This window comes from Ochotona princeps, chromosome 2 (genome assembly GCF_030435755.1).
Source record: "Ochotona princeps isolate mOchPri1 chromosome 2, mOchPri1.hap1, whole genome shotgun sequence".
NCBI lineage: Eukaryota > Metazoa > Chordata > Mammalia > Lagomorpha > Ochotonidae > Ochotona > Ochotona princeps.
This window is the reverse complement of record NC_080833.1, coordinates 61608286-61631840: the sequence shown is the minus strand read 5'-3', so window position 1 is coordinate 61631840 and position 23555 is coordinate 61608286. Positions and strand designations below refer to the sequence as shown.

Sequence of the window (23555 nt, the reverse complement as noted above, 5' to 3'; positions counted from 1 at the left end):
TGCCAAATTATCTTGATTGATTCAGCAGGGCTACCTTCTGTAATATTCGTAAGGATGATTACATGTGCTTACGTATTTTAGATTTCGCAAGTATGTACTAAAAGTTTTATAAACATACATTCCTGTGTATATATTACTGACACATACATGCTGTATAAATAAGATTTAATACATACATATATGTATATGAAGTATATTACATATAAAACTTAATAATAGATAGTACATATTAAAACATTTTAAGTTCTGCTCTTTATATCTCTTTGAATGTGGTTTTTACTTCCTTTAAAGCACCTAACACAGAACTGAGCATCAATAATTTCATCTCACTTTCTAGTCTACTGGCAACTTGAACTCTGAATTCAAAACAGCTTAGTATAATGCCTGGCAGAAACCATAGAGAAGCAAACTGAACTGGACTGAATCATCTGAATTGAAAGGAATTAACCATTTCAGTAAGAGAAATATTTCTGAGATCTGAAAGTGAGGTGAAGGAAATGTAAATGAAGCCATTATCAATTCTGGAGACCAGACATAACATTTTGGAGATCTACCCAAGGATAACTCAATTTTTAATTACTTTATGCATCATCACTCAAAACACTCATCCTTCCTTGAGATATTTTTTGCATTATTTAGGATTAGCAGCATTAATCATCTAAACAAAGTTTCTGGGACTCTAGGAATAATTAAAAGAAATATACTTTTCCAAGAATTTTACAAACTACTATCATTATTGGGCCAGTGTTGTGCCATAGTGAGTCAACATCATATCTGGACACTCATTTGAGTCTGAGCAACTCCATTTCTTATCTAGCTCCCTGCTAATGCCCAAGAAAACACAATGGTACATGAAACAAGTGCTGGATTTCCTGCAAGCCACATGGGAGACCAGAATAAAGCCCATGGATTTGTCCTGGCCCAGTTCCATGCACTGTGAGCCATCTGGAGAGTGACCCGGTAGATGGAAGACATCTCTCTGTCTCCTCTCTCTCTGTAATTCTAACATTGAATTAAATAGATAAAACTTTGCTTTAAGCCACATTTACTAGAACATATTCATCAGTATCACAATATGCTGGGGATAGGCCCTCGAATTAGGATAAAGGAAACAAACCCTAGGAATTTGATTAGGACAGAGATTTTCTGCAAGATACAATAGTCTTTGCTCATAAAGTTTGTAAATTAATTTGATACTTTAAAATCTGATTTATTCTACAAAGTAGCTTTGATGCTTGTCGAGTGATTGGCACAAAAGCACACGCTGTGTAAGTTAAGAGGAAAGGGTTACATTGGAATGACTACAAAAGAATTCTTGGAATTTGACATGAAGTGAAATAGGTCTTGCTGCTTGTAAAGCTTTTAAAATCTTGGTCTCAGGGAAAAGAAATAACTAATCTCTAGAAGGTGATAAATGGAGAACTTGGACACAATTTAGATCATTACATCACTTCAGAGGATTCAGAGAAATTATTAAGATGATGTTCATTAAAACCCTTATTATTGCTCTACACAGTAAAACAAATTAGAGAAAACTGATGGGACCAATGTAATTTAAATTTCATCTTGAATATTTTGAGACTAAAAATTGATGAGGCTAAATTAGAGAAAGTCATAAATACCAAATGACAGTGAGATTACATAGAGGCAGCAATGGTGAAAATTAGGAACAGGAAAGATAAAGAGTTTCAAGAGAGAAAAAATGTGAAATCAAGAGAGCTAAGCAAACCTCTGTTACTAGAAGAGAAGGCCCTGAGCAGTGATGCAGTACCGAAAGACAGTGTTCTTTGAGTGAGAGTAATGTGTGAATTACACATGACTTCATGCTACCTTGAAGACAGTTAGTGGTTTAAGCAATCATCATCAGAATAACAATGATAGGGCCTGGCGTGATAGCGTCGCTGCTGAAGTCCTCACCTTGAACTCTCCTATATCCCATATGAGTGCCGGTTCTAATCCCAGAGGCAACTCTTTCCATCCAGGTCCCTGCTTGTGGCCTGGGAAAGCAGTTGAGGATGGCCCAAAGCTTTGGGACTCTGCACCAGCATGGGAGACCCAGAAGAAGCTCCTGGCTCTGGCTTCAGATTGGCGCAGGTCCAGCCATTGCAACTGCTTGGAGAGTGAACCATTGGATGGAAGATCTTTCCTCTCTGTCTCTCCTCCTCTCTGTATACCTGACTTTGAAAAAAAAATAAATCTTAAAAAAAAAATAACAATGATAATAATAATAATCCCTGCATTTTGAGTAGGTGGAAAGAATCCACTAAGTTTGGTTAAAACCACTGCTTTTGCAGTGTCTGCACCAGCAGAAGTTGAATTCAGAAATCAAACCAAGGTATTCAGGTGCAGGATGTGGGCATCTTATGTGCTAGGCCAAATGACTGCTCCTAAACAGAAGAACCATTGTAAGACGCACATAAAAGTGTGGTGTATCGCAAGTCAATAAGATTACGCATGAAATCTAATGTTCGATGTTTGATATCTAACTTACTGTCACTAAAGAAGATCCACATAAAGAAAACTTCTCTTGAGAATGAAGAAATGGAGTATAAGCTATATTTGTTGTAATTTCAATATTCTCTAAATATTCCTTTTAAAAACTCCTTTAAATTTCCCTAGTATCACAATTAAATACATAGCACATTTTTATCCATTTGAGATGCTTCTTGCTTTCTTTCTAGCAAATTTTATTAAATTATTTAGGAGTCCCATATCTCAGTGATCCTTGGTGTTCATGTATCTGAACTTTTGTTTCAATGAAGATCAAAATAAGTCTATGTTGGAGTCAGTAATAAAGCTAACAGTCCAGTTATTATCTGCTGTGCTTTACTCTTAGTAATTTCTTTTATTTATTGGAATTTTCTATTATAATAGCTAATGTCTCATAGGCTATAAAATATACATTCCTGTAGGTATTTAGATTGTTGTTATTTTTCTACTAAAAACAATCAAAGAAAAAGCTGCACTGTGCAATTTCCTATATAAAATATGTATTTTTTACTTCTTTAAATCAGACTAGTATAACAATATTTGATGTAGTGCTATTTGCATGTCAGGAAAAAAGCCACCTGCATGATAAAGGTAATTTTTAGCATAGAAGATGTTGAACATTATTTTAAAGACAAAAGGCATAACTATTCATGTGTAAGCAAAGTTGTGCCCCATTTTTCTTTATTTCAAGTGTCAGTATGCTTTATTTATGGTAAAATAAAGATGTCATATGAATCACCATTTTCCTTTATATTTTTCATTAGGAAGTAATCTTTGAAGAGACAATGGATTTTTATTTTTTGCTTTCCGATTGTATTACTTGCCATACATCAAAGTCAACTTTGTCATTTGGTTTCCAAATACTGGGACTATTATTGCCATCACACACACACACACACACACACACACACACACACCCCAAAACTAACAAAACAAAACACATCCTCTTTTTGTCATTCCTGAATTGTTTAGATTAATTTGGTAAGGTTTCATTTTATGAGAAGGAATCTGAACTTGTTGGTTTTTTTTAATTAATTAATTGATTTATTTGCAGAGAGGTGAGACAGAGAGGAAGCTCTTCCGTCAGATGATTTATTCCCCAAGTGACCATAACAGCCGCAGTGTGCTGACCGGAAGCCAGAAGCCGGGAGCCAGGAGCTTCATCAAGGTCTCCCATGCTGATGCAGGGCCCCAAGGCTTTGGGCCATCCTTGACTGCTTTCCAAGGCCACAAGCAGAGAGCTGGAAGGGAAGCGGAACCGCTGGGACTAGAACCAGCACCCATATGGGATCCCGGAACATTCAAGGCGAGGACTTTAACAGCTAGGCCACTGTGCCGGGCCCCGAAAAATGTTTTCTGATGAATTATTAGTGTAGATATGCTCACTATGGGCAAGCTGACGAGGGATCCTGGTAGGCTAGAGAAGCTCAGTCTTGAAGACAGCCCCAGTTTCAGGCCAGCTCAGCTCTGGTCCTTGTGGCCACTTGGGAAGTAAACCATAAGATGGAAAATTCTCTAGCTCTCTGACTCTACTGTTCTCTCTGTAACTCTGCTTCTCAAGTAAAAAAAAAAAAAAAAAAGGCTTAAAAAAATCTTCCTCTTGACAATATGAACCTGCACCTTCCACTCACTCTTTGAATTTGATTTTTCTTTTGCTATTAAAATTTTAGAAAACACTTAAAAATAATTTCCTAACTAGCATTTCTCCAAATTTCAGTATTTATGAAAATATAATCTTAAATTTGATAGAATTTTTAAGCAGCTACTATCCAGTTATCAAGATATGTGGCTATTATTTTCTCATATGTAAACTTGGTTTTAGTTGCACCAGCTTTAACTGAGTTAGTTATTATTGCAGATACATGTATAGTACTACATAAGTAGCAATACATTTCAATACACTGATAATTCAGGTAACATTTACAGATACCAGATTCTACCCAATCTGCGTGGTATAATTAAAACTAAGGTGAAATAAAGTATTGAATAATTGGCAGATAGCAAATCTAACATCCTCTGAAAACTCTTTAAATAGCTGCCACATTTTCTCAATTTTGAAAATTCACAAACACATACACAGCCTCAGACAAGCCACTTCTGATCCATAATTTTCACACTTACATATTATTGTCATTCATTTGTTGGAACCTCCTTCTGACTTTGAATAGATGTCACCTATATACTACAAACATGTGTTTCAACTGAGGCAAAAACAAAACAGTTTATTCAAACAGTATCAGCACCAAAACTTGAAATTTGGACAGTATTATAGTAAGACACTCTCTGGAAATGCAACCTTATAAGTTAACGGTTTTTAATATTTGTTTATTTGAAAAGCAGAATTAGAGAAAGGTAGAGAGGTGAGAAGTAGGAGGAGAACAGGTGGAGAGACAAAGAAATTTTGCATCTGATTTACTCTCCAAATAGACTGCATGGCCCTAGTGGGCCAGGCTGCAGCCAGAAGCCTGGAACTTCTGTATCTAACGTGGGTGTAGAGGCCCATGTACTTGGGCCGTTTTCAGGTCTGTAGCACAGAGCTGGATCACAAGTGGGGAAGCCAGGACTCAAACCTGTGTCACAGCTTTACCTGCTACACAATGCCAACCTCATACTACTTTTGATCGCACAGAAGATGTAACTGGATGGAAACGTGGGTATCAAAAACTCTGAACTGGCAGTGTATCAGAAGAACTTGACTACAAAAATATGACGACACCTCAGCATTTCACTTGTCCATTTGCATGTATATGAAAGATTGTTAAATAGGAATATTTATAATTCAGTGTACCTAAGAGATACTTCCTGTACATGTAAAATCTTAAGTGAAAAAAAGGAACCACTGTGTTGTATTTTGTTGGTTTTGTTATGTTCTTAATGGATCACAACAGCAATTGATATAAATGATGGCACTTTATGCAAAATCAGTGTTCACTTAATGACTAACATTCTCTGAAAGTTCTGCAATTAAAACAATAGATGTTAAATAACTACTATGTATTTTTAATTTTCTCCTTGTAAGATTTTTGAAAAAACAAACACATACAAATACTTTACATCTGAGGGTTAGTCAAGTCACTTTTGGTTTACCAATTATTTTTATATTGACAAGTTAATGCATAAATAAAAGTAGCACAGATCAGCTCTTGCTCCAATTTGTTCATGCTAATTTAACATGAAACTCTGACAACTCTGTCTCTAGATAATTGTTAGATTTTGATATGAAGATATTTGTGTTAATACTGAAACAGGAATGCATGAATTGGGATTCTTGCTAATTCTCATTTTCTTGAAACTGTTTCTCATCTGTGTATTATCTGCTCTGCTCTTTTGTTTTTCTCTCTCTTTTGGCCAATTACTGTCTCTCAGCTTTGTCAAGTGGACGGACTGCTGACGAATCAGTCCATCTGGCAATTTAACAGTGCTGTTAAAAGGGTTAGTGGAAAAAACTGAATGTAATGTACATAGTAAAATTAAATCATCACCACAGAATCTCAATTATTTGCATTACATTCTGCACAGATAACTAAATAGTATGTGCTTTTGGCTTGTAGAATGAAACTTCATGGAAAATTTACCATATACAAAGATGGTAAGTGTACAGGATACAATGAGTATGTTTTTGCTTCCTTTTCACAAAATCAACAAATGAAATGCTAGTTTCTTGCATGGACTGTAGCACTCAGAATATCTAGTTATCTAACTTTAAAAATCATAACATTGTGTATGATTCAAACAATGATTTAAATCTGAGTTTGTCAGTTATGCATTATTTTCTACAAAAGCATTTCTTCAGGCTAGTCACCTTAGCCTAGCGTTAAGATGCTGACTAACATGCCTGGTTCTATACAGTGGGGTTTGATACCCAGCTTCAATTCTGGATTCTCGCTTTTGCTAATGCAGACTCTAGTATGTAATGGTCACAGCTTAAATAACTGGGTTGCTACCAACTATGTGAAGTCCTAGATGGAGTACTTTTCTCCTGGCTTTCAACTTGGCCCAAACTGGCTGTAACAGACTTTCAGGGTATGAACCAGTAGACAGAAACCTTCTTTTTGCTTTTTTGTTCTAAAGTAAATTTTAAAAAGGTCTAAATTATTATTAAACTACTCTGAAAATAATGTCATTTTATTAGTTTCTCAAAACTGATCTACATTTGAAGAAAGAATTATCAATAAACTGTTAGAACTTTAAAGGAACTAAAGCCCTAAAGATGAAAATTCTAGAATTATGATTAGGAAAATACTTTAAAATTAATAAATATTTATTGTATAAATAAACTAACATGCCACAAAACCATGATAACTGAAAATTTAATCAAACATTAAAAAATCAATTTTCTGAAGTTGTTTTTGAAAACTTCCCATAAAAAATGATTTATGGGGCCCGGTGGCGTGGCATAGCGGCTAAAGTCCTCGCCTTGAACACACCGGGATCCCATGTGGGTGCCGGTTCTAATCCCAGCAGCTCCACTTCCCATCCAGCTCCCTGCTTGTGGCCTGGGAAAGCAGTTGAGGATGGCCCAAAGCTTTGGGGCCCTGTACCCATGTGGGAGACCTGGAAGAGGTTCCTGGTTCCTGGCTTCGGAAAGGTGCAGCACCAGCTGTTGCGCTCACTTGGGGAGTGAGTCATAGGACAGAAGATCTTCCTCTCTGTCTCTCCTCCTCTCCCTGTATATCTGACTTTGTAATAAAATAATAAAAAATAAATCTTTAAAAAAGTGATTCATGTATATTTTGAGTTATCAATGATATGACATAATCATGTTGCAGTGCAATTTTAATTGACTTCCCAGAAATATGAAAAGCACAGAAAACACCTGTATTCATAATCCTGTTGAAAGAAAGGCAAAGTAAATAACATTTAAGATATTTACAAGTCAGACTGCTTTTTGTTTACAGTAATTTCTAGAAAAATTTGCTCCCTGTAAGTTATCATGTCTTCTATATCCTTGTACATCAGCATCTCTTCAATGGACATTAACTTATAATTATTTAAGTTGAATGTTGACTTGGTTTTTACAGCACTTAACATCTTTAAAGAAGTGGTAACTGAATCACTCAAAGAACAACAAACTGGGAAAATGCGAGCATTCCACAAGCTTAGCTGTTCCTTGTTTCCGGAGAACAAATCCTGTGTAATTTTAAGATTCCAAATATCTAAGCATGAGAGGAAACAGACACCAAAGAATTGAAGTAACTTTATATCTGACAGTATCTTTACATTCTTTTTCAAGTTATCTTGCACTCCAAATGCCATAGTTGAATACTTTAAGTGTCCATCTATCTTCAAGCTTACGGAACACACAAAAGAATATGCAGGTAGGTTAGCTTTTGTCATGATATGGGAACCACTAACAATGCAATTCTCTCCAATTGAAACATCAGGACCCAATCTGGAATATTCCACAACTGAGCCCGCAGCTACAAAGCACCCTGAATCCACTATACTTTGAATGATACAGGATGTCTTACCAGAGCATTCTGTTATATTTGGGAAGATGCTAAAAGCTCCTGGTTGGAAGCCAAGCTCTGACTTTAAATTGTTATCTGAAGTAAAATGAAACAAATATTCTTCAGTTGTTCCAATGTGATAAAATTTGGAGTTATTAAGAACGATGACATTCAGTGGTGTTCCTTTAAGAAGATGAAATATTCTCTGCCTCATTTCTACCAACTCTGACTCCTCTTTAGTGACATTTGATGTGTTTCTGGTATAGTCCACAGTTGCTCCAGGTCCCAAAGCTTGCAGAAAGTCACCATACGCATCTATTTCACAGTTTAGTTTGCCTATTTCTTCATAAAAAGCAAGTAACTTTTTTGCAGACTGATGATCCATGTAAAACAGGCTATCCGTGTAGACATACTCAGAATTCAATTTAATATAGGCTCTATCACCCCCAGCAAAGTACTCGGGACCAAAACTTGCAGGTTTATACACAGCATTATACTGATGCATTTTTTCTATGCTGGGTTTATGAAGGAAACGGTGGCAAGATGTGTATTCAAGGTCCCTGTATTTTAAATCGCTAGAAGGTTCTAAGACAAATACTCCATGCGTTGTGCCTACAGCCAAACTAGAAGGATGAGCTAAAGCAGTGAAGCCTGGTTTGTCAAAATTAACACACTCAAATTCTCCAGTACTGTACAGTTCGATGTCATCTGCGCAGGTAACCAAAATCCCAGGTTTCATATGCAAGGGAAAATCAATGTACATGGCTAGCTTCAGTTCCAACATCTGATAAATGGGGTTACCAAGAGGTAAAGCCGTGAAAATTTTTCCCAAAGCACTTGCACTAGGAAGGCGTTGACTGTAACCACCTATAAAATTAAACAAAAATATCCATGTAAAGTGCTATTATATATAAGAATTTCTTTCAATAATTTTTTTTAATAAAAGGAAACAATTCATGGTTTTTATAGTCATAAGTTCTAAAAGGGTGACTATGCTTTCCTTCCTACCTCCTTTCAATTTTTCCTTCAATTTGTATAAAAACATAATTTTAAGGCATTTTACAATCATAGGCTCCATGCACCACTAACTGATTTTCAACAAGTAAAAAGTATAAACAGCAGAGTTCCACAAGAGTATAACCAAGAGGTCAAGTCAACAATTAAATCACAAATTGTGTGCTTCATTTCATGACTGTTTTGACTCCATACTAACAACTCATAATATTTCTATATGTTAACTATAGAAATTGAGTTACAATACAACTCAGGAAATAATGAAGTCCAGATTAAAAATTCAAAGAGCAATTCTCCTTTGGATATTTGTATTAACATAAATATTTCAAGATAGGAAAGAATTCTAACACACTACAGAGTCTGAACTGTTTTGAATTAAATGTACAAGTAAAAAAGATCATGAGCTAATTCATGATGTTTTATATAAATTTCAACCATGTACAAACTCTACTACATAGACTTTACTTCATGAGGAAAAATGACGGGAAAACACGAACATACCCTTTCCAAATTTTAATTACTTAATTGCTCTCCAGACTATCTTATAAGTTATTCTATCAACTGAAGGATTTAAAGATAAATTTATTTGAAACTATCTTAAAATTTATAATTGGTATTTAATAATAAGGTCTTTCTCTTAAAAAAACAAGAATTAAAACTTTTCAGTTCCTTGAAAAATGTTCTATTTTAGGTAATTAAATATTTTTTGTTAATTAGTAAAACTAATTAGAAAGAGGTAGCATTAGTTACATGCACAAAAATGAGCTCAAATCTGTTCCATCATATCTCAGTTACTTATCTTCATTTGCTTTACTTTAAAGCAGCAGCAAATGTAGAATATACTTGTCAGTTACATTTTATGATATCAATGGTAAATGCAAAAAATTCAGTACATAGTATATTCAACAAACAAAGAGTTACTAACTTCCTATTTTCCCTTTTCAAAAAACTAGTCAATACTATATCAGCTAAAGCGTGATCTATTTTTAATTATGTTTTCTGGCATCGAATTTTTTTTATATTGGCGATAGTATTTTTCTAGAATAAAATTTAAAAAAAGATTTTTATTACACGTTAAACTCAGAATTTGAATACTTTATTTTGACATAATGAATTAATGTCATAAAAATATTCATAGAAAGAATCACTGTGTTGTACCTGAATCACATAGAAAACATCTTAGAAGCCTTGTAGATGAGTGGTCCTAAAATGAATGTCACTGCACTGAAGTGATGCTGGCATAACTAATTTTTACACAGATAAATGTATCCAATTAAAATATTCTATTCTTGGGCCCAGCGCAGTAGCCTAGCAGCTGAAATCCTTGCTGTGCCTGTGCCAGAATCCCATATGAGCACCGGCTCTAATCCCAGCAGCTCCACCTCCCATCCAGCTCCCTGTTTGTGGCCTGGGAAAGCAGTGAAGGACCTGCACCTGTGTGGGAGACCTGGAAGAAGCTCCTGGCTTTGGATCGGCACAGCTTCAGCTGTTGACGCTGCTTGGGGAGAGATCTGCTTCTCTGTCTCTCCCCTTTTTTGTATACCTGACTTTCCAATATAAAGAAATAAATAAAATCTTTTTAAACATAAATAATCTATTCTTTACTCTGCGATTATATTCTTCATATTTTTTTGCTTTAAAATTTCCTCTTTGGTGTACATGCTTTCTATTCCAGGTCTTTTTTGGGTTTTTTCCTTTTGCGTTAAAAATTCTCTTCAGGATTGTTGTCTTTGGCTACCAATAATTACACAAAATGCAAGGCTGACTGTTTTGGCGAGTATCTAGCACTTGCAATGCTAAATAAGCCTCTTTGATACTAAGAATTCTTCTTGAAGTCTTCCTGAGAAATGCTCATACAAATGTGTTGGGCCTTAGGAAAATAACTTTCTACATGCATAACAGAAAAAAAGTAATATCCAAGAAAAGCTGCTAATGTATTTCATCACTAATCCTAGATACAATTTGTGAAAATCAGTATGCTACTTATAATCTAAAAATGCCAAAGAAAGGATGAGCTATTTTTTTTAGAGCAAAATAACTTCGAAAATATTTTTTTGAAAATAAGAGGCAGGCATATTCAATGAAGCAAAAGAAAAAAATTCCCAAAAGTGGAATTCTAAAAACAAACAAATAAAGCATAACTTTACCAGAGTGGATTAACAGGATGGTAAAAGATCCCCATTTATCTCCATATAACTTTTCCAAAGACTGAAGGGCACAAAGTGTCGATCCTCCATTTCCTTAAAGAAAAAGTGAAAAAATACAATTTAATCCATCGAATGGTAATAAAACTTTGAAGCTATGGTAAACTTGTCTGTTGCAACTATAAGGAAATGATTGTGGCTGTAATTATTTATGTAGGCAGATTGTAAAGATGTTGGCAAAAGAAAAGCCACCTCAGCAAATAAGCCAAAAGATAAGGAGTGTGGCAGTCCAGATCCTGCCATCCATTTGAGAGTCCTGAACGGAGATCCTGGCTCCCAGTTTCAACGCTCAATACGCTTACAGCCGCACACCTAAGCCACTGCGGGCATGTGACGGAATCAACATGTGGAATCAGATTCACACTTTAGCGCTCGTCCTCTCTCTCTCACAAACACAGAGATTATAATTAAAAGCTATGACAGTAATGAAACTCAGAGGGCAGCCTTCACTCCTCAGAAATAATTTTAAAAACCACCAAGATATATATATATAAGGTAAAATACAAGCACAATGAATAATTGAGTACAAATAATAACGTATTTAAGTAACTTTTTTACAACATAATCTCATCGATGTTATTTTTCTCCTCTAAAAAGATTTTTAGGCCCTACTTACATAACACCATCTAAATGCTATTACCACAAAAATGTATTGGCTAATTAGAACTGTAATGTTATATAGCCTGTCTAAATCCAGAAGATTCAGTTTTAATCCTCTTGGAAAACAGCTTTCAGGAAAACACCATTTATTCTTCTTGCAATGGAAGCTTACAATGTAAAGCTGAACTAATTGAGGGCTTTAAAATAAATATTCTGTGATACTTACTCCAATGGACTTTGTTTTTTCTTTGCTTTCCCCATTGTGGTCACGACACCAATAATGTGTTTTTTCTGATTTGATACAGTGGGGTTTTAAGGGCCCCACTGACTAACAAGGTGCAAAGTAAATTTCACTGTATGATTAATTTTAATACTAAAAATCTATTTTAAACAACATTCTGGACTTTTTTTTTACACTAAATAACAACTGGTAAGAACAATTGCTATGCTTTTCTTCTCTTTTAAAAGAGTAGTTTACATTTGTTTTAAAGTTTTTGAAGGTCAGGGTTGGAGACAGCTGCCTTATTGACCACAATAACACGATTTTAAACTTCCATGCCTTAACCTGAAGCTGGATTGAAAGTGGAACGCCAGGACTCAAACAAGGGCTCATACAGAATATTGGTGCCACAATAGCAATAGCACATGTAGAGTAGATACACACGTGTGCACACACAGGTACACATAAAAGGCAACAAGTTAGTACATGAGTGAAAACAACATCTTGAGATTTGGTTATTATTATAGCACTTTGTTACACTCCTACAGAATAGGACTCTGTATTCCTTCTTCACTAGAAGATTAACCCTGTGACTAAATTCAAAACTGTACCATGGCAAAAAACTACAAAGAAAAAAAAAAAAGGAAGAGGAAGAGGAAGGGAAAAGGAAGGTGTGTAGGGTGTACCGTGTGTCAAATTGTGTGTATGAAACATGAAATCTCCATGTAAGTAGAAAACACAGCAAACAAGCAAACAACCACAAAAAAAACCACAAATAGGTAGAGAATAATTATTCTGCTTAGAACCTATGTGATGAAACTGTCCACACGGCCTACCAATCTTGGCTCCAGCAGGATCAACAAAAACGTGGTACTGAACTCCAAGAGGCAATTCCTTTCTTTTCAGCTTTTCAGTAAGCTGTTGCTTATACGCAAGTTCCTGTTTCTCATCAGCTGCTGTTATAGCAACTATGTCCCAAAATTTTCCAGGTGCTACGGGTTGGCCTATTTTGAAAAAGGAAATAATAACAAGCATTATTAGAATTCGCCAGCTCTACTGTGTGCCTTATGGGAAGCAGGGGCAAAAGTAACATGAACTGACATCTTCAAAACCTATATTCTGCTTTGGAATTGAGTGAGCTCTTACTGGCCAGTAACACAACTAATGAGACCTGCCCACAAATTGTTATTTTCCCTCGTTTTCATGACCCCTCCCTTTTATGTTCTATAATATAATTATGTAGAATTTTGGAAATTATAATCCTTCTTGAATAAAACTTTAACTTGCCAAGAACCTTTACTGCAATTCCTCAATAAGGAGAAAATACAAGGAGATAAATAAATGAATCTCCAGCTTTGAAAGTAAATTTTGACTTATCAGGTTAACTCCAGGTTTCCTAAGAAAGATTCAATTAAAGGCTCCATCGGTACTTCTGTTCATAAACATGGGTACTTTACTTTGTATTACCTTCAGATGTGTCACAGAAGCTCACACAAGTACCACGACATGATATAGACTTCTGGTAATAGAAAAGGTCCCAACTCCCCGTTGAGCTCATTTAACTGGCGGCAGCTGAAACCTCTGAATAAGGGTTTTTACTAGCAAGCAAACAGGACTGGTTAAACAGCATGCAACAGTCCTGAACATTTTACTGTTACCAACGTACTAGAGTCTGAATTTATAAAGCGGTACCAAAAATATTAGACAGCTATTTTGAGAGTGATAAGCTATATTGAAAGTCCTAACAGTCTTTTATTCCAAACTCTCCAACACCTTGAATTTCTAATCAGTAATTCTTTCACGTTTTGCTTCCCCTCTCTGTAAACATGTATATTACCGAGAAAACTGGTGAAGTGGACAAGAGATTGAGAGAAAAGTAAAATCAGATGTACTTCTAAGTGTCAAAATATCAGGCTTGGGACCCCCGAGACCTAAATAACTTCAAGTGATGAACTAATCAACCACAGCTTCGATTTCTGGTTTCACTAAGCAAATCAAAACTTTCCTTCTCCCTCGTAAGTTATACTCTGCTAGGAATAAAGAGAAGCAAAGAGCATAACGCAAAGGAGGGGCAGCAGCAGCATAAAATCCAAGGGGAATATTGGCATTTTCTCAGTCACTGCCGCAGGCCCGCAGGTGAGCGAACAGGAAGTGACAGTCCAGGAAACCTCGGCGTCCTTAAGGCACCTTCCCTCTGCTGCCTGGGGGAGAACCTGGTGTCTCCTAGGTACCTCTCAGCGCGGAGAACCTTCGTAATTTTCGCTGGGTAGATTCTCGCAGAGACTCGTCTGGAAAGACCCTAGCGGCTGCCATACCTCCACATCCGCCGAGCGCCCCCCACGCAGCATAGTACGCATGCGTCCTGCTGGGGAACGCGTTCCCCGGCTCCTCGCGTCTGCCCCGCCCCTTTCTTCCGTCACGCACGTAGTCACGCCCCCGAAGCGCGGGGCCCAAAACTGAAAAAGCCGTGATGAGGGGAGCCAGGCTGCTTGCTCTGTTACCCTGGCAACGGTTTCAGGGGCAAATGTCCGCCTAGCGATTTGTTGGTCTGCGCTGGGCCTGGAGTACAACTTGCCAGTTCGTAAAACCTTCCCGCCCTGATGACCCGGTGAGTGGTTCAGCGTGCGACACAAAATGGAGAAGGTGAAATTATTACTTATTCCCAAATCTGTCTTGAAAGGCGATTTTTCTTAATTGGAGGTTTGTGTCAGGCAAGAGTAGTTCTTAAGGACAGAGCACCCACTGACCCCTTTATCGTGTCACCTGGAGCCGTCTGTCCCCTACCCCGAATGTCTGTTCTCTTCAGGAACCTTAGGTTTTGGCATCCCTTCTGCGCAGCCTCTGGAGAGAGCGCCACATCACCCATTTCACTCTTCCTCACAGACCACTTTTTCCAGGCTCCCACATGTTCTTTTTGAAGTTGAGATAGCATCCAGCCTGCAATGAGACCCTGCCCGACTGTGGGGTCTTTTAGATAAGTATGCCTTTTGGATATGTTTTTGGTAGTTATGTATTGATATTTCTCTCATAGAGTATGACGTTTATGAGCTTTACAACTCAACCTTTTCACCACACATGAAAAGGGTGTAAATCAGAGAGAACACGTGACTTGGTCAAAGTAAACTCAAAACTTATTCTGCCACACATTCCTGCTTGATTTGGAAAGCTTGAAAACCTTTCTCAGTCACATAGGTCTCACAAGCTCTTATAAGCTTTTCTTTCCCCCCTAGATTCGACGCTGGTATTGAATTCCGAAAAAAAGGCAGATTACTCAGTCATAATTTTACCATTTGAAACTGTTACCAAAAAAAAAATACATGCTAATTAAATAACATTTAGAAAATAGAGCTGGAATGGTGTGAGAGGAAGCAAAAGAGAAAGCGAGAGAAAATAACATTGAAAGGAGACTGTGTTTTTAATCCTGAGTGAGCAAAGCCTGGCATGGCTCTGAGGTGACTTGTTTAAATTGGAAAGGCTTGCTCTGAACATGAGAGTACAGTACAGTGGGCTGTGGAAGCACAGCAGAGACAGGGAGACGTGGAGGCTGCTGCGGTGAAACAGAGCTAGTGAAGGCTTTGCCAAGTGGTACGGGGAGCATTTGTTATATTTTAAATATCTTTAAAAAAAGACATAACTAATAAAATGTGCTTATCGAATGTGTGGACAGTGAGATTAAGAGCGAAAGTTGACTGCCTGAGGCAGGAGTCTCTGGATGGGAAAGCTTGGTGAGAGTCCATAATTTAATGGGTGGCAGTGCGGGTGACAGATAACGTGAGTTGTAGAGAGAGTCCAGAATTTGATACCGGACATGTAGAACAAACAAATGAATTTTGAGCATTGCGTATGATATGTGAATTTGTGTTTACATGCCATGTACATGTGTCTGGAACTCAGGAACACAATCTGGATTGGAGATCCAGCTGTGGAAGTTCTCAGCACTTTTGGAATCGTTTTGTTCACTGTGGAATCACTCAGTGAGATTTTCTGGGAATTAAGGTCTTTATGGCCTATATGTGCAGGAACTGTACATTCTAATGAGTGATGTATTCTATGGAAAAAAATAACAGTATTGAAAATAAGCAGATAGTTATAGGAAGGTTAGAATACTACAATGAAGGCATGTAATATTTTACTCGGTCAGCTATGAATTTTCTTCTCCTGTCCCAATCCTTAAAAATTCATTAATTTTAATGTTCACATGAAAAATGTTTAAAAAAACATAGTGTATACTGTTTTAGAATAAATTTCTTTGGCTGTAAATTGTTACGGGTACAATTTCTAGGTATTTTTTTAAACTTATATTTTATCTGATCAAAAGGTATGATACAATGATTTGAAAAGCTTTTCGTTAGCAACATATTATTTTGGCAGAGTATTTACCAGATAGTTTCTGTAATATCTTTTTTTTGAAAGATTTATTTATTTTATTACAAAGTCAGATATACAGAGAGGAGAGACAAAGAGGAAGATCTTCCGTCTGATGATTCACTCCCCAAGTGAGCCGCAATGGCCGGTGCGCACCAATCCGAAGCCAGGAACCAGGAACCTCTTCCGGATCTCCCACGTGGGTGCAGGGTCCCAATGCATTGGGCTGTCCTCGACTGCTTTCCCAGGCCACAAGCAGGGAGCTGAATGGGAAGTGGAGTTGCTGGGATTAGAACCAGCGCCCACATGGGATCCTGGGGCATTCAAGGCGAGGACTTTAGCTGCTAGGCCACACCGCCGGGCCCAGTTTCTGTAATATCATTAAGCAGAATAGGATATATTAGTTTAGATAAGTAATAAGGCCATTCATAATGCTGCACATATACAACAATTCACAATTGACATGTTTAGACTTAGAGTCCACCGTTTTAAAAGGACATTAATCAAGTTGAACTATAATTAATTGACAAAGTAATATTCTGTGGAAGTATTTAGGCATTTTATTCTCGAAGAGAGTAGAATATCTGAAGTGCTGCCCTGATATCAGGGTTGGTGTTGTGGCACTGCACGGTAAGCTACAGCTTCTGGATGAGCATCCCATATCAAAGTGTTGGTTTGAGTCCCAGGTCTTCTACTTCTAGTTCAGGTTCCTTTAATGTGCCAGAGTGGCAGCAGAAGACTCCTCAAGTACTTGGGTCCCTGCCAACTGGAGAACACAGTGGAGTTCCTTGTTTCTGAATTCAGCCTGACCCAGAGCTGGCTGCTTTGGCTAGTGGGAGAGTGAGTGCTCTCCGTCTCTCCCTCTCTCTTAATGTCACTCAGGCTTCCAAATAAATACATACATACATATTGTGTATTTTATTTTAAAATACAGGAATATATAAAGAATGCCCACAACCATTATCTTTAATGAACATCATATTAGATTGACATATTTATCGCAAACAAGGAACCACATACAGTTTCTCCTAGATCTTGGTATTTTTATCTAAACTTTATTTCTTTCATCCATTCCAGCCTCTAGTATTCAAAATGTTATTCAGGTTGAGGGTTTTTTTTGTTGTTAAATATTTACGTATGAGGGGAAACATGAAATTGTTGTTTTGTATCTGGCTTATTTCACTTAACACTGGGTTCTTCTGCTTCTATTCATTTTGCTGCCAAGTGACAGGATCTTATATCTTATGTTTAAATAGTATTCCTTTGTGTTTAATACCTCATTTTCTTTACCCAGACAAAAATTGGATGATTCTGTGTCTCAACTTTTGTGAATAGCTTTGGGTATTCCCTTGATAAAGTGATTTCACAACTGTTTTTAAAAGGTTTATTTATTTTTATTGGAAAGGCAAGTTTACAGAGAGAGGAGAGACAGAGAGAAAGATTTTCCACCTGCTGGTTTAGTCTCCAAGTGGCCACAATGGCTGGAGCCGAGCTGATTTGAAGCTAGGAGCTGGGAGCTTCTTTTGGGTCTCCCACATGGGTGCAGGCTCCTGTGGCTTTGGGTTGTTCTCTACCTCTTTTCCAGGCCACAAGCAGTGAGCTCAGAGGGGAATTGGAACAGCCAGGATATGAACCTGCAGTCATATGGGATCCCGGTGCCTGAATGGTGAGGACTCTAGCCGTTAGACTGATGCACCCTGCCCACAACTTTTGATGTATAAATTGTAGTAGAATTCTTGGGTCATATGGCATTTGTGTTTATAATTTTAAAAGAAATCCACATACTATTTTTCATAGTGGCTGTACTAATTTATATTCCCACCAGTATTATGTAAGAGTTCCCTTTTATTCATATTTTCTGCTTCCTCTTTTTATGTTCACTTTCTGTCTTTTCGGAAGTTGCCATTGCTATGGCAAAGGTAAAGTAACAATTCATTGTTGTTGTTTCCACATGGTTAGTGAGGTTGATATCTGTTCATGCTTTTTATCATTTGTATTCGTAAGAGTGGTTTATTTAGGCCCTTTGCCTATTTCTATTTATTTATTTAATTATTTGATGATACAGTTCTGTAGGCTCTAGGATTTTTCTCTCCCCTTCCTAAAACTCCCTTTCTGATTTCTACTATATTAATACAATGGAATAATCCTTCACAAAGTGTCATAAATCCATAATTCAGCTATTTAAGTGTGTTCTGATGTTGCCCTTTTCTTAACTAAGCTGTTTTTTCTTGTTGTTGTCGTTGAGTTTTCTGAGTTCTGGAATATTCTGGGTATTAGTCCCTGGTCAGATGGGTAGGTTACCAATATTATCTCCCATGTTGTTTGATGTCTGCGCACTACATTGATCCTTTCATTTGTTGACAGAAGGTTCTGAGTTTGATATCCTATTTGTCTAAAACATCAACGAGAACAATAGAGACATATTTGAAAACATCTTTATTGTGATATATTTTGTGTACCATGAATATCAACTATTTTGATGATTTTACTGCTTACTGAGTTACACAACTATCAACACAGCCCCAGTGTTGAACAACTTCCATCACCCTCAAAAGATGTCTTTTGTCCTTTAAGGGATAACACGAGAGTGTCTTTTTTTTTTAACTGCTGAAGAAATAACTATGACTTTATGACATTTATATAGAAGTTATAAATAATATATTTATATTTGCCTCATATATTGATATTAAAAAGTTGAGGCCAAATGAGAAAGTTCTCCAATTTTAGACAGTGGATCTCTTGGCACATACAAAGTAGTGAGACCATGCTAGGTCTCTGCCAAACATGCATCATCTCTGTTTAACCATCACTTCTTCCTCCTTCCCTCCCTGCCATGCATAAAAGCAAAAGTTATTTTACATTTCCTTTGTTTGAATTTATTTGCTTGACCTGTTCTGAATGTCTTAAATTTTTTTTTCTTTCTGAATGTATCCTATTGAAGGAACCCTTATCTCCTCTTACCTTTCTGTACTCTATTAAAAAACTCTTTCTCTAACAAAAATCGTATTTATTTCTCCCTTATATTTTCCTAGTTTTTGTTATGTTTTGCTTTTCTAATGCAAGCATAGAGAATTTATGCCCACAGACCATAATACTGCCTGTATTTGATATGCCCCTGCTGGGACAACTCTATAAATCTGGGAGCTTTTCAATGAATCCAGGAGATATAAATTTAAATCAATGTAACTTTATGTTAAGGGATTCTTTGTAATAGTGTAAAGTTTGAAAGATGTATGAGGAACTCCATTGCAGGATATACAGAATAAATAAAAGTACACAATAGGAGGAACACGTTTATATCTCCCTGGCTTCCCACAGTGTGTCTGCCTGTGTTATGGTGATTCAAGACAATTGATACCAGGCAGGCTGGGCGTATACACACTGTGAGGAGTGGATGTATTCGCACGTGAAACTATAGACATATGTTGTTGAGATGCAGTCATGTGATTCCTTGTGATGCTGGTGACTTTGCTTCTAATTATTGACAATGATGTTGACTTCTTTGTTGACACAGACAATAACTCCAATTCAGTCTTTATGCACGCATTCATAATCAACTGCCCCACAAAAACTGAGAGTCTCATATGAAGATTAAGGAAATTATAGTATACAGTAAAGGCCACAAGGATTAATCAAAGATTCAGGATTAGAGCAGTAGTAAAAAAGCGCATGATAGGGCCTGGCGGCGTGGCCTAGCGGCTAAAGTCCTCGCCTTGAAAGCCCCAGGATCCCATATGGATGCCGGTTCTAATCCCGGCAGCTCCACTTCCCGTCCAGCTCCCTGCTTGTGGCCTGGGAAAGCAGTCGAGGACAGCCCAATGCATTGGGACCCTGCACCCACGTGGGAGATCCGGAAGAGGTTCCTGGTTCCCGGCTTCGGATTGGTGCGCACCGGCCGTTGCGGCTCACTTGGGGAGTGAATCATCGGACGGAAGATCTTCCTCTCTGTCTCTCCTCCTCTCTGTATATCTGACTTTGTAATAAAATAAATAAATCTTTTAAAAAAGCATAATAATCACATTGATGGCAATACACACATGAAGGCTTATCATAACATAATAGCTGTGATATAAAAAAATAGAAATTGCAAGGAAAACAAGTTTCGGCAGGGTGTCAATCTTTCCAAGACATATGGCCAAAAATTATACATATATTTTTTTGAGTGAAGTCAAAGGTCAACTGTATATGTAGGTTATTGTGATGTGTTAGAAATAATAACAAAAAGGCAGTGTGAGTGTTATTACAGCTACCTGGGGAACCAAATGTGTCTTGGTAAAATCATTGATTTTTTAGTGCAGTTTGAAATCACAAACCAATTTCACAAGGCCTCCATTTAATGGAGACAGCATTATTCCTAGAAACTATATAGTGATCAAGCTAAGAAGCTTGTTTTTGTAAAGAAACTGAAACATTATGCAGAGTTAAGTAGAAAACATTTCATAGTGGCTGGCACAAAATTATTAGCACCAGATAAATTTAAATTGCTTTAGAATGTTGGTTTGTATCAGAGAACTTTCTCAGATTAAATTACTAACTTGGTACAAATCATTGAAAAACCACTGAAAAATTTTGCTGATTCCCACGATTTCTCTGTGTGGCTTATGACAAAACAACAGTCATAACAAATAGTACCTGACTGAGGTTTTTTTGTTCATAGGATAGCATCAAATGGAACTGCTTCCATTGGAAGCCATTAATGGCATCACAAGAAATGTGGACTTGTTTGAAACTTGTGTATCCAAGGAAAAAACTGAGTTAAAATTTGAAAAATAAGTGGCTGGCTGCAGATGGAGTTCCATCCATTATTGACTCACAAAAATGGGTTAATTACATTTGTCAGCCTGAGTGACTTAATTATATTCTCTTACATCATACACTATACATGTACAATTACTGTGCATAATAATTGCCACTAACCCATGTAATGTCCATAGCAGTGACATACATGCATTTTGTGAAAGGCAAAGGATGTAACAGCTGTCAATTTTTGAGAGGTCACTGAGTGATCTTAACTCTGGGTATGGTCATCTTGTTTATTACTAGGAAGTGTGATGGCCACATCATAGGGTCATGCTCTTGAGACTTGGGAAATTATGGGAAGCAGTCAGGCAGTTCTTGGAGATGAAGGAAAAACTTGTCAGGGAATTCATTGAGAGCCAATGGCTTTATGAGCAAGCATTCCTGGTGGACATTACAAAGTACCTCTGCGGGCTGAATGTTAAGCTGCAGGACCCCAACCAACCTCTCATCTCCCTACTTGGTTTGAATTGAAAAATAAGCTGCTGAAAATGCAACTCAAAAGGAATAACTCAATGCATTTCTCCAATCTGGAAGGACAAAGACCTTCTATGGCACTTGCTATTGTTGGTGATGTGAAACTAATTGAGTCATTTAATGAAAGATTCAAGGATGTTAAAAATAGAAAAATGGAATTGAACATCTTTTGCCATGCCATTCAGTGTGGAAGCAGCTGATGTATTTGATAACCTATAATGCGAAACCATTCAGGTACAAAGCATTGCTGAGCTAAAAGCTAGGTACAACAACCTCCTACTGCTTGATTTTGTAAATGTTACATAAGCAGTGATGGATTTCTGAATTTGAGGAGACATGTATTGAATAATGAATGTGCATTTACAACAGCTTACTTCTGAAAGCAATTCTTTCCTAAACTTATTACTGCAAAGAGCCAGCTGCACTCAGAAGTGACCAAGCAAACGTGCAAAAGCAGCAGCCACATCATTACTGGATAACTCATTCACCTTACCAGAGTTATAGCTGTTAAGTTAGGGGTGAGTTAATTAAACATTTGGCTTAGTAGCCTAATTTTAAAAATTTTTGAGACTTTGGTTAAGTTTTGGATAATTATGCATACTTTGTAATTATATGTTGTAAATATACAAATAGCCTTTATCAGAAAAAAAAGTTTCTCATCCTGTTCTAACGAAATGCTCAGGTGGTTTAATAATAATCTAGTTTGCCCAGAAATTGGTATGTGTTTTTTTTGTTAAGATTTATTATTTATTTCAAAGATTATAGAGGGAGGGGAAGAGACAGAGAGGAAGATAGAAAGAGGGAAGAGAAACTTCCCATCCGTGGGTTCATTTTTCAAATAGCTGCCAATGTTCAGAGCTGTGTTGGTCTGAGGCCACCAGCCAGGAGATTCTTCTGTTTCTACGTGAGTGGTGGATCCCAAGCACCTGGGCCATCTTCTGCTGTTTTTCCTGTGATATCATCACAGAGCTGATTTGGAAGTGGATCACAGGTAATGCATATGCACTATGCTACAATGACAGCCTCTGCATGACTTCTTAAGGGGGCACAGAGAGGACAAATGGTTAAAACATCATAGAGTCTAGTTCTAAAGGAAACTCTACAGCCAGGAAAGATTGGGGAGACATATTCCGGATTCTAAAGGAAAAAATATTGTCAGCCCAGAGTAACATGCATAGCAAACCTTTCCTTTGTCTTTGAAAATGAAAGAAATTTCTTCTACAGTAAAACTCAAAGAATTCGACTCTTCCATGCTTGCCCTACAAGTAGTACTTAAATATGTTCTCTAAACAGAGAAAAGCAGTAATATCTAACAAAACCTGAGGCAAATGTGGAGAACGTCCCAGTAAAATAACAGAATACCAGATCAAACAATGAGCAACCCATTGCTAAAATGACAGGACCAAATTACCACTTATCCGTATTAACCTTGAATGCAAATGGCTTAAACTCATTAATCAAACATCATAGATTAGTGGACTGGATCCAAAAGCAAAACACATCTGTCAGTTGCCTACAGGAAACACCTCTCACCAACAAAGATAAGCGGACACTGAAAGTGAAAGGATGGAAAAAGATATTCCAGACTAATGGAAAGGAAAAACAAACTGGCGTAGTTAGTCCTGTATTAGATTTTACGAAACAAGTACATTAAAGGAAAAAGAGGAGAATACAAACCATTCTTCCAGATGCTGTTTTGTGGCATTTGAAAGCATTCGAATATATCATAAAAATGGAATGCTGTAACTCTCAGGGTTATTTGCGTTAATTATAGATCTAAAATATTTTCTTTTAAATTTTCAGACTATATACTCTTCTGACTGTTCTACTAGTTCTTTCTTCTTAATTTTTTAACACTTTAATAAAAAGGATTTATTTATTTTTATTGGAAAGTCAGGTGTATAGTGAGGAGGATAGACAGAGTGGAAGATGTTCCAC

General features: G+C 37.0%; 2 protein-coding genes across 2 annotated transcripts in view; one reads left to right on the top strand and one right to left on the bottom strand.

Moving 5' to 3' along the window:
- Nucleotides 1–7214: 7214 nt before the first annotated feature.
- Nucleotides 7215–14360, bottom strand: FPGT (fucose-1-phosphate guanylyltransferase). Its single transcript, XM_004597533.4, has 4 exons — nt 14210–14360; nt 12815–12982; nt 11102–11194; nt 7215–8807 (listed from the first exon to the last, which is right to left on the bottom strand). The coding sequence occupies exons 1-4, from the start codon at nt 14289–14291 to the stop codon at nt 7360–7362; spliced, it is 1791 nt and encodes a 596-aa protein (XP_004597590.3). The 5' UTR covers nt 14292–14360; the 3' UTR covers nt 7215–7359.
- An 80-nt stretch (nt 14361–14440) lies between these two features.
- Nucleotides 14441–23555, top strand: part of LRRIQ3 (leucine rich repeats and IQ motif containing 3) — a 98330-nt gene continuing 89215 nt past the window's right edge. The window contains exon 1 of the mRNA XM_058681243.1: nt 14441–14586. The gene's annotated coding sequence lies outside the window, so the exon portion shown is untranslated. The remainder of the gene's footprint in view (nt 14587–23555) is intronic.

Coding starts and splice junctions, on each gene's coding strand:
- FPGT (XM_004597533.4), bottom strand. CDS start 14,291: ATGGCAGCCGCTAGGGTCTTTCCAGACGAGTCTCTGCGAGAATCTACC. Junction 11,195..12,814: donor TCCTGCTGGAGCCAAGATTG/GTAGGCCGTGTG, acceptor TTTTTCTTTAAG/GAAATGGAGGATCGACACTT. Junction 8,808..11,101: donor CATCCTGTTAATCCACTCTG/GTAAAGTTATGC, acceptor TTAATTTTATAG/GTGGTTACAGTCAACGCCTT.